Raw genomic sequence first — 11,519 nt, forward strand, 5'->3', positions numbered from 1 at the left:
CCAATGTGCAGGCAAAGCAGAAAACCATTGGCAGCCTTCAAATAATACTGATGTCTGAGTCTCACCCCAGAGATTTTGTTGTAATCAATCCAGGCTAAGTCCTGAACAGTAGGATCACATGCTCATACGTGCATACACATGCACACAGCACACACACATACATGCACACCCTCATGCAGGCACACACACACACGCATGCATACACACATGCACACTTGGGAGGACAAAAATATCTCTCTCTGGAACATCCTCCAACAAGACCAATGTCTCCCTCTTTACAGCCCTCCTCCTTCTTATCCACCCTCACTTGAAGCCTTTTAGGGCTGCTCAGTCAGCCTTATCTGCAACATTTCCAGCCCAAATACAGTCCAACTTGATGGCCAACTCCCCAAGGATGGAAGACTCACTGCTCCACAAGGCAGTTCTGTTTTTAAAAAAATTCATCTTTATATTTATGTTCTTGAAGTTTCTATCCCTTGGCAGTCCCAATGGGATAGGGTCAAACAGAAAATTTCAGGAGTGGTCAGGACCCTTGGTTGTACATGCCTGAACCCCAACCCTAAGCTGGCTCCAGCAAAAAGGGAGCATATTGGTTCCCAGAACTTGGAAGTTTCAGGTGGAGCTGGCTGGGACTTGGCTGTCTCCAGAGGCTACAATGGTTTTAGTATGTTTGTCCCCCTTTTCCTTTTAACTGTTTCTTTCTCTACATCATGAGAAGATGGCAGCTGGTACCCGCAACCCCACAGCCTTCTAACTTAACAGCTTCTGTGGGAGGGAAGAGAGCGTCTCTTAGGGAATAATTCTGACTGTCCAGGCCCAGGACTCTCAGCCCCATGCAAACCACATGGTAGGAGCTCGCCAGACAAGGGTCCTGACAACATGAGGTGGGGAAGGCGATGTGGAGCAGTAAGGTCCTGACACCCACCAGATGCCCAGGCATCCTCTGGTGCTCCTCCATGGAATCACGTGCCCCTGCAGTCCTGGCCTAAAGGCAAACACCTGTCTGTTCAGGAGCTGCTCACCTGATGGGATGTTGGATCCTCTCGGTGCATCCTGGGTTGCTGGTTCATCTCCCTCTGAGGGTGCCACGCCCAGAGCCCAGGCAAGGTGTCAAGGGTGGCCAGATCTCCTCTCTCCTCTCCTGCCACCTGAACCACATTCACCACATTCACTAGCTTTGCTGGTGGCCCCTTCATGTGAGTGACTCGCACGGTGGCTGCTGAGCCTCTTTCTCCAGCCGGGCTGGTCCTGGGGGTTGTTGGCCCCGGGGTGAGCCTCATACGGACCCCTCCTAGGCTGGGCTCCTACCGGCCCCACTCTTTCAGGTCCCTGGTCCTCCTCTGTCCTTTCCTCCCAGCAACCTATAAACAAAACTGAGAGTCATGCCTTCCACATTTTTATCAAGCCATTGATGAAATGACTTTCCAAGGTGGACATATGCTGATTGAAAGACCGTTGGTGCAGCTGGTCACATTTGTTTCCAATCTGTCTAAATGTCCTCACTTACACACTTTCCTTCTCTACCTTCTCCCCGGTGCCACGAGGAGAGGATTGCTTATGGTCCACATGTGCTGCTTCTCGAATGTTCCACTTGAGTTGATTGTAGAGAGCAAGTAGGTTCCTAGCGCTCCCTGCCTCCTCTCCTGGGCGCTGACAAACCATTTCCTCTACAATGCCCAGGATCCACTTTGAATTCACAGGTGTCTGGTTTGCAGAAATACTTTACCGGCTGCTGGGAAAGCATAATGGCAGTGGGACCACCCCCTCCCTGCAATGGCTTCGAGCCGCGGGCAGTGGCTCAGCCATTTCACGTCCCTGCGCTGTGAACGGTCGGACCTGCAGAGCCCCGCTCTTCTTCCAGGGCTTGTGCTGTGGATCTCTTCCCCTATCGTGGGCATTTTTGCCCTGATTCATTCTACCTGTGACTTGAGAGAAGTCACAAAGGCAACAGTTTGCTGAGAGGCCGGGATTGACGTTACATTGAGCTGTAGGCACAGCCATCCCTTCTAATTATCTTTATCACATCTCTGGGATAAAAGCACAAAGATCAAGCTCTCCCTTTGGATCCAGAATCCCAAATCCTCAATGATTCACTTACTGCAGCAAGAGCTGTATGCACAGGGAAACCTCCAGACAAGTATTGTGTCCTCCTGTGTGCCAGCTCCAGCCCAGCCTGGTCCCTGGGGAGTGGGGCTGGATCATGTGGATTTCAAGCCCCTCTCATGCCCCTCAGTATCATTGCTTACGCTGCTGCCTCCTCCTAGAACATCCCTCGGTTTTCTGCTGATCATAATCATGGCTCTTTTTCAAGGCCAAGCTCATACGCCATCTTCTTCATGAAGCTCACTGCGATTAGCCCAATCATTCATTGTTCACCCAACAAATATTTATTGAGTGCCTATGTGCCAGGCTCTGTTCTGGGATCTTGGGATCTATAAGTGAGCAAAACGAAGACCCCTGCCCTCATGGAGCTTACATTCAAGTGGGAGGGGGGAATACAATAAACGATAAAATAATAAGTAAACTCCTTAGCATGTTAGAAGGTACTAGGTGATAAGAGAAGATAATAGAGCTCAGTAGGGCCAGCGCTGGGGAAATCAGGCAGGAAGTGTGGTTAGGGTGGTCTGGCAGACTCTGTGAGAAGGTGACATCTGAGTAGGGAGGAAGGAGGGGAGGGAGGGAGTCAAGCCAACATGGGTTGGGGTGGGGAGAGAAAGGGGACATGCTCAAGGCAGAGCTCTAAGGCCGGAGTGTGCCTCCTGTTCTGGAACGGCACGGAGGCTGAGTGGAGCGAGCAAGGGAGAAAGTACTGGAAGGTAAGGTTTGAGAGGTAATGGGAGCCTGCTTTACCCTCCCTCCCATGCTATTTTGGCCCTTCGTTTAAGGTTATTCTGTCCTGTGGTGCAACCGGTGTTTCTGTCTGGGGCTAGAGATGAGTTCTAGTGTCGCCCAGAATCTAGCCCAGTCCTGACACTTGGCAAATGCTGACATGCTTGTGGGAACTGTGGGGGAGGGAGGTCGTGATGCTGAGCATGACACCGGAGTGAGAGCTGAGACAAGACAGGGAATGAGACTGCTTGCTACAGAAAGTTCGAGGCAACTGGATCTTCCCCTCCCCTTTCTGTAGCTGGGCCCCGCCTCTCCTCCCTTCTCTTTACACACCATCGCCACTTTGCATCTCATAGACTCTTCCATCCCTGAGAACCAGGCCCCAGCGTCTCTCCAAAAACTCATCCCCACCTCATGGATCCTGGAAGCAGAGGCGTTTGGCCCTTCACTTCCAGTGGCTCCCATGCTTGCCAGGCAAAGAGATTGCTACTATAAATAAAATGAGGACACCACTCTAGACCCCAAATTGAGGCAGGTTCTATTTATAGTGCCTCAGTTGTAGCGATTTTAACCTGCGCCCCCCACCCCTTAAGGCTGTGATCTAAGACCAGGTGTAGGACCTGCAAGGAGTGGCCAGTTTGCTCCTGCTCTGATGGTGGGCGCTGCTTCCCCTCTGCTGACCCTCTCCCACCTTCTCCACCACAGCCTATGAGATCGTCATAGAAACCGGCAACGGAGGCGAAACCAGGGAGAACGTCTGGCTCATCCTGGAGGGCAGGAAGAACCGATCCAAAGAGTTTCTCGTGGAAAATTCTTCTAGACAGCGGGCCTTTAGGAAGTAGGAAGAGGGGTGCCCACAGGGGAATGTGATGGGTGGGGCGGGTAAGAGAGCGACCCCAAGAACCAACCCTTTTAGTGGGGGCCATAAATATACAAATGGGCCTAACCAGCAAGAATTTATTGAGTACCTACTGTGTGCCCACCCCATTCGAGCTCCAAGGGATGAAACAAGGAGATTTAGAAGAGGGAAGAGAGAGGACTGTCATTGAAAGAGAGCCCCCTCTAAGAGACTAGAATCTATATTATTCCAACTACTGGAAAGAAAGGATAATTATGTAATATGATAGAAGTGCTAATTATGGCTACAATGGCAATCACAGTACAATATATAAATGTTTCCAAGTAACATGTTGTACACGTTAAATTTACACAATAGTGTATGTCAAATGTATTTCAATTTTTAAAAAGTTAATGGAAACTACAACAAAAATCAGTTAATAAATTAATTAAAGCAAGCCCACTATGCGGCAGGACCGGGAATCACACAGACATTATCCTGTGTCCGGGCAGATGAGGAGCTCACAGTCTAGTTGAAAAGGGAGACATTCACCCATAAGAATGCAAAAGGGTCATGTAAGACAGCATAGACTTTTAGGAGGGAGGGAGGGGAGAACCTCTAAGATGCTTTATAGGAAAATCAAAATTGGGTCTCGTGTAACAGGTGCCTCTGCTCAGCACTCCCGGCTGCCTGCCACACGCCGGAGACTCTCACCTCCTCCTGCACATCTGAGCCACCTCTGAACTGCTCAGAAGCCCCCTTCATCTCCCCACTCCCTCCAGAATTGCCTACATAGTCTCCCCCTGCCATAACCCCACTGTACCTTCTATTCAAACCCCCTCTGAGTGGGGATGGTCAGAGCTGACACCCCCCCGCAGACTGCCCTTCCCCCTTCTTTTCCACTGCCCTTTCCCTCACTGAACCCAGCCAAGTCAGCACTCCCCCCCAGAAATGTCTGCACCTCCAATCCCACTGCTCCCATCCCTTGACTTTGCCAAGTCAGATCTACATCAGAGGACTCTTCCCTTCCCCTGCCTCTGCTCTCTGAATCTCATCACCCTCTTCAACCCAATGCCCAAGGCCCAGGACCTCACCCACCTCCAACACCATCCGATATTTCCAATCATTGATTCCGGGACCAAGTAGCCGGAAGGGCTTTTTAATGGTTATGATTGTCTTGTTCCAAAACTAGACTGAATCCTTAAGCAGTGGAGACCTGACATCAGGTCTTGCTTGCTATTCTATCTCTGTTCTTCAGACCAGTGCTTAGGATACAGTTGGCACTCAGTAAATGCTTACTTCCTTCAGTGGGCATGAGCAGTTCTCACTGGCCATATCTTTGCATCCTGCAGGGGGACCACAGACACATTTGAGTTTGACAGCGTCTATTTGGGAGACATTGCCTCCCTCTGCGTGGGCCACCTCGCCAGGGAGGACCAGTTCATCCCCAAGAGAGAGCTGGTCTGGCACGTCAAGACCATCACCATCACCGAGATGGAGTACGGCAACGTGTATGTCCTGGGCCTCTGCCCTCTTCCCCAGGAAGTGCCACGCCCTTAGCGGGGAGAGCCTGTGGCTGGACCAGATGGCAGGGTGTGAGGTGTCCCCTTTGAGGCTGAGGTCACCTCACTCAGGAGGCATATGAGGCAGGAAGGGAAGAGGCAGCTGTACTGGTTCTCAAGCTTTCTGAACCAGAGGCTTACCCCAGAGGCAAGGAACTAGACTGGATGACCTTGGGTGCTCCAGTGATGCTTCTTTGGAAGGAAAGAAGAGCCAGTCAGACAGGGCCAGACAGCTGAGTCTTTCCTTCCCTTCCCCCATTATCACTGTATAATGATAAAGAGATACAGCTTTGAAGCCTGCTGCTCCAGTCAGAGTGAAAGCCCATCATTCCTGTGGGCAGAGTAGAGACCAGCTGGAGTAATCCCATGGCCCACCGGCCCTGAGGACCCCAGATAAGGAGATTTACATTTCCCCCACCAAGGCCTTCTGGGAACTCAGGCATTTCTGGAAGATTAAGGGTCTTAGTTACCTGGGTAACAGTTCACAGCCATCAGTTTTTCTAATTAAAACCACTTGGTAACCACGCTGGAAGACAGAAAGAGCCCTGAGGCTCTGGAAGGCAGGAAAGACACTAAGAAGGAACCAGGAGATGAGGAAGGGGAGGCCAAGGGCAACGCATGCCTCGGGGAGGGTAGGCCCAAAGAGCAACTAAGGCAGTTGGACATCCCCCCAGAACCACTGCCGGCCCCTCTGAGCTCCCCTCGTGCCCCTCCCGGCCTGGCCGTGCTCCTGGCAACGCCTTTCACAAGAAGCGCATGGGACAGAAGCAGCAGCCCTGCCTGACCAGGCAGGTCCCAGCTTCAGGCTCCAGCCTTCAGGAGCCCAGCTTCTCAGAGAAATGTCTGTCCACATTCAGCCTGCCACCTTCAGGATCCCTGGAATTGGCTGCCTCTGACCAAGCTTCCACTTTGGGAATTAAGCAGGAAAGGTTCTCCCATTTGAACTTCTGTCTTAGCCATCTCAGGCTGCCATAACTGAATCTACAGACTGGGTGGCTCAAACAACAGGCATTCTTTTCTCACAGTTCTGGAGGCTGGAAGTCAGAAATCACGGTGCCAGCAGGGTTGGGTTCTTATGAGGCCTCTCTTCCTAGCTCACTGTGTACTCGCATGGCAGAGAAAGAGAGAGGGAGATCTGGCGTCTCTTCCTCTTCTTATAAGGGCACTAATCCCATCATGGGTCCCCACCCTCAGGACCTCATCAAAACCTGATTACCTCCCAAAGCCCCCATCTCCAAATACCATCACTTTGGGGGTTAGGGGCCTCAACATGTGAATTTGGGAGGAGAGGATTCAGTTCATAGCAGCTTCCCTCTCAGGCTGCAATGTTATTTATTGCTCTTTTTGAGAAAAGAACAACAGTAAATCCTGTAGGAGTCGCTGGGTGTGGCTGCTAGGAGCAATACTGATGAGGACTTGAGAGCTGGGATACAGGGGCCTGGAAGAGTTCCAGCTCACCCAGCGAGCCAGGGCCAGGTCAAAGCCCCTTCTGCAACCTGAACTGTCTCCCTATGGCAAAGAGCATGGCTGCTGATACTGCACCTCTGCAAATGCCCAAAATAAACAAAACAATACAATACAATAATAAGTCACCATCTGAGTTAGCTTTAAACCCACAGTGTTGGCTGTGAGAGAGAGAGAGCCAAAGATCTCAGCACCACTCGGCACCTTCTAGTGTCAGGAGGAAGGGGGTGAAGAACTTCACATCCCACAGTCCTGGAGCCGTTATAGGATTTTTCATCCAGTGGAAAGAATCTGCCACTCCCAGTGAAGCATCTTTTCCTACATTTTCAAGAGTGTGGCCTTTTGTCAGCATGGTGATTGGGCTGGAAGGGGAGGGAGAGATGTCCATGGGGTGGGGATCTTCCCAAAGGGTAGTGGGTGCAGGGAGTGCAGACACCCAGATGCTAGAGCTGTCACGGGTCAGCTGTGTAGCCTCAGGCCATAACCCAGCACCTCTCAGGGAAGAGAGCTGGATGCCCTCTAGAGACGGTGGGAGGGGAAGGATGGCGGGGGTTCGTCTGGAGGGCTCTCAGAAGTCATACTCCAGCCTACCTACCTGCGCTGTTCTCAAGCCTGTGATTCCTGGTGTATGAGAACCTCCCCCCAACAAAAGATCACCTCTATACAGAGAGGGGACAGTACAGGGGTGTTCCATCATTGTGGCTATTTACATGTCACCATTCTAGAACACATTTAAATTCTGCCATGTAAAGACCACTTAAATAGCACTGTATATGGATCCACAGTTCCTTTCTAACCAGCATGTTGGACCATAATATTTGGATTTCCATGAAATACAAATTAATTTAATCTCAATCTCATAAACACAACAATCTCAAATTTTTATGTTGCAACCGATTCCAGTCCTGACTCTTCTTCTTCAGCGTTTCTGACCAGCTCTTTTTCGTCACTAATATCCTCAGGACCTCGGTGGAAGGACACACAGAGAGGCTTTTGTTTCTTTTTTTAAAACCCAATGTGGAGTCGTTGTTTTATCCCATTATCATATATAATACATAATCATTTTAAAATTCAAATAAGGCAAAAAAGTGTGTAAAACAAAGTAAAAATTCTCTAAAGCCCTACCCATCAGAGATGGCCATCTTGAGCATTTGGTGACCCTGTTCTCTCTGGCATATTTCTAATGTCTCACACACACACACTGTTCACAGAAGTGTGATCATATTCTACTTGGTTTTTTTAACATGTTCATTTTTTTTGTTTGTTATTCTCTGCCTTGCCTTTATTCTCGCCCATGACCCTACCCCCATTGCCAGTGAGAACAGCCTGGCATGTTCTTCTGCAGCTGGAGTCTTAACTCCACAAAGCCCTGAGGTCCCACATTTTGGTGATCTTATAATTACGTCTATCAGGAAACATTTCCTTATAACTACACCAGTGAATATTTTTCAGCCATTAAAAACAACAAATTAGGTTTCCCTGGTGGTGCAGTGGTTAAGAATCTGCCTGCCAATGCAGGGGACACAGGTTCGAGCCCTGGTCCGGGAAGATCCCACATGCCGCGGAGCAACAAAGCCTGTGCACCACAACTACTGAGCCTGCACTCTGGAGCCCGTGAGTCACAACTACTGAGCCCACGTGCCTAGAGCTTATGCTCCTCAACGAGAAGCCACGGCAATGAGAAGCCCGCGCACCGCGATGAAGCATAACCCCCACTCGCTGCAACTAGAGAAAGCCCGAGCGCAGCAACGAAGACCCAACACAGCCAAAAATAAATAAATAAATTTATTTTAAAAAAAACCGAATTAAATATGTACCAGAAGACTTGGAGCAATTCCCAGGAAGTATTGTTGAGTGAGAAAAGTAAGATATGGGAAAGAATTCATTATATGATCCATTTTGTAAAGGGAACACTGAAGTCCCGAATGTGTCTGTGTCTATGTGGGTCTGTGCAGGGTTGGGTGAAATGGAGGGAAATTTGGCAAGATACATCTACAGCTGTTACATGGGTTATCTGAGGTGAAGGCGAGATGCAGGAGGGGTACGGAAAGAGAAAAAGGAGATAGAGCCAAGCAAAAAGGAAAAGAAAAAGAATGCATTTAGAAGAACACCCATATGATCACAGGATTTTTGCATTTATATAGAATTATGTATATTAGTGCATTTGCATAAAGAAATACATTTTAAGTGAATGTTTAAGCAAAGAATGCGATTATATCTCCCTCTTAGAAAGTATGGTATGTAACAACAATCTAGATTTATCAAGTGACAAGTTGGGGGCAGAGAGATCTCAAGACAGAATAATGATTTCTTGTGAAGTGTCTTTAAATGGCTGGCTTGTCAGGTGGCCAGGCAGGCCGTCTCTGGGCCCCAGCTCTGTGTCACCTTGTGCAGTGACTTCTCTTCTCCAAGCCTTCATTTCCTTTCTGTGAAATGGGAAGACGATGTCTACGTGTGACTCAGGGTTGTTGTGGGAGTTGATGATATGCACGAATGCAAAGCCCAGGCATTTAGTGAGCATGCAGAAAACCAAGTTCTTTTTGCTGTTATGTATTTTCATCTAAAAATTGATTTTGCACCACTGGGCACACTCTTTCAGGGCTGCGTTCCTGAAATCATTAGCCAGTGCCAGGATTGCTTATTTCCAAAGCTGTTAAAATATTAGCAATTTGGATGGGAAAAAACCATGGCATTTGTTCAGTCCAAACCTCTAGCACTGCCAATGGGAAAATCAAAGTCACATAGGTAGTAGGTGGCAGGGCTGGGGCAGACCCCAGGCCCCCTTACACCCTATGCAGTGTTTTCTCATCGTGCCCTCTGACTTCTTCCTTGGTAATTATTGGACTCACTGTCATTACCCAGAGGTTATCATTGGGGGTGGGGGGTAGAGAAGGGACTTTTTGGTCCAAGACCATTTCTCTTGGCCCTGGACTTGCTTCTGCTTGTGGTAGCTTCTTCAGTACTTTGTACTGAAGTACTTTGCACCCCTTTGTACTATGTTGTCCATGAGCACACGCGTGTATGTGTATGCACAAGCAACACACACACACACTCATAGTTCAACTCAGCCAAGTGCGAGGGGTTTGGGAGCATACATTTCACAGCTACTTTTCCGCTTGGCTTTGCCTGAGCTTGTTGTTCTGGATCCCATAGCTCTTCTGAAGGCGACAACACTGGGTAAAACCATTCATCAGTCCCTTTGAAGGGGCAAGGGGATCAGCCTGGCTGGCGTGGAGTGAGCTTAGAGAAAGGCAGACGACAAGTCAGAAAGGTAAACACCGGGAGGAGGGTCAGATCATGTAAGGGCTTGCAGGCCTTTGTAAGGTGGTGACTTTTAATTATTCTGGGAAGCCAGTGGAGGGTTCTGAGCAGGAGGATGACGTTCTTGGGCTTACACCTCCACAGGATCACTTGGATGCTGCAGAGAGGATTCAAGGTAGGCAGCGAGAAGCAGGAAGACCAGTTAGGAAGCTGACACGTTCCAGGTCAAAGATGGTGGTGACTTGGATGAGAGGGGCAGCAGGGCAGAGAGTGAGATAGCGCCTACTTTTTCAAGTGGGCTGATTCTGGACGTATTGTGAAGATGGGGTCAATGGGAATTGCTGGTGGATCGGATGTGGAGTGTGAGGAGAAAAAGAAAAGGAAAATCAAGGAGCAACTAAAAATATGGAGATGTCACTCACTGTCAATTTTCAGATAAACGAGACCCATCTTCACATTTTAATGCAGACATTTCCCGCCCTAAGATCCTGTCACCTGGGGAAGGAATCACTTGTGGATGCCCAGGGTCCTGGGGGAGGGCGTGAGCCTTGGCTGGTGTGCACTAACCTCCCCGATTCCCCCCACCTTCCAGGTACTTCTTCAACTGCGACTGCCTCATCCCCCTCAAGAGGAAGAGGAAGTACTTCAAGGTTTTTGAGGTCACCAAGACTACGGAGAGCTTTGCCAGCAAGGTCCAGAGCCTGGTGCTGGTCAAGTACGAGGTCATCGTGACGACGGGCTATGAGCCAGGGGCGGGCACCGACGCCAACGTCTTTGTGACCATCTTTGGGGCCAACGGTGACACGGGCAAGCGGGAGCTGAAGCAGAAGATGCACAACCTGTTCGAGAGGGGCAGCACCGACCGCTTCTTCCTGGAGACACTGGAGCTGGGCGAGCTGCGCAAGGTGCGGCTGGAGCACGACAGCAGCGGCTACTGCTCCGGCTGGCTGGTGGAGAAGGTGGAGGTCACCAACACCAGCACCGGCGTGGCCACCATCTTCCCCTGCGGCAGGTGGCTGGACAAGAAGCGGGGCGACGGGCTCACCTGGAGAGACCTATTCCCTTCCGTCTGAGGGCTAGAGGCCCTCGCTCCCCCGTCCCACCAACTTGTCCCGACCACACCCGCTACCCCCGACCTTGGCTTTCAGCAGTCCTTTCCTGAAAGCCTCCTGGAGCTGGGACTGGGGGCCAGAGCTCCATGGTCCTTCAGAGGCCACTGTGGGCAACGGCTTGTGGGGTCCTCCACCTTCTCGGGTCTCCTAGATCCAGATGAATCCATCAACCTGTGTCATAATCCATTGCTGCACAAAAGTAACTTTTTGCATTTTCTTTTTCAATAATAGCAGTGACCAGGCTGAGGCTTGCTGCCAGGCATGGATGGGAAATTGGGGCTTCACCCAGGGGATAGAAGTGGGGAAGAAGAGGCCATCAAGATGATGTATTTTAAGCAAAACCTAATTAACACTTTTTTCCCAGAAAAGCTGGGCTAATTAAATTATTAGCAACCACACCCTGCAAAGGACTCATCTGGACATCTGCTCACTTAGATATGCATCCTGTTTCCC

The 11,519-nt window shown here is 49.9% G+C and overlaps 1 protein-coding gene across 2 annotated transcripts in view; it reads left to right on the forward strand.

The window, feature by feature from the left end:
* LOXHD1 (lipoxygenase homology PLAT domains 1) overlaps positions 1-11,027 on the forward strand; it is a 227,425-nt gene extending 216,398 nt beyond the window's left edge. For both annotated transcript variants that reach the window (XM_057526953.1, XM_007197197.2), the window contains 3 exons: positions 3,535-3,667; positions 5,020-5,178; positions 10,547-11,027. In XM_057526953.1, coding sequence (XP_057382936.1) covers positions 3,535-3,667; positions 5,020-5,178; positions 10,547-11,027 — 773 coding nt within the window. The remainder of the gene's footprint in view (positions 1-3,534; positions 3,668-5,019; positions 5,179-10,546) is intronic.
* The last annotated feature ends 492 nt before the right edge of the window (positions 11,028-11,519 follow it).

The sequence above is a fragment of the Balaenoptera acutorostrata genome, chromosome 13 (genome assembly GCF_949987535.1).
Source record: "Balaenoptera acutorostrata chromosome 13, mBalAcu1.1, whole genome shotgun sequence".
NCBI lineage: Eukaryota > Metazoa > Chordata > Mammalia > Artiodactyla > Balaenopteridae > Balaenoptera > Balaenoptera acutorostrata.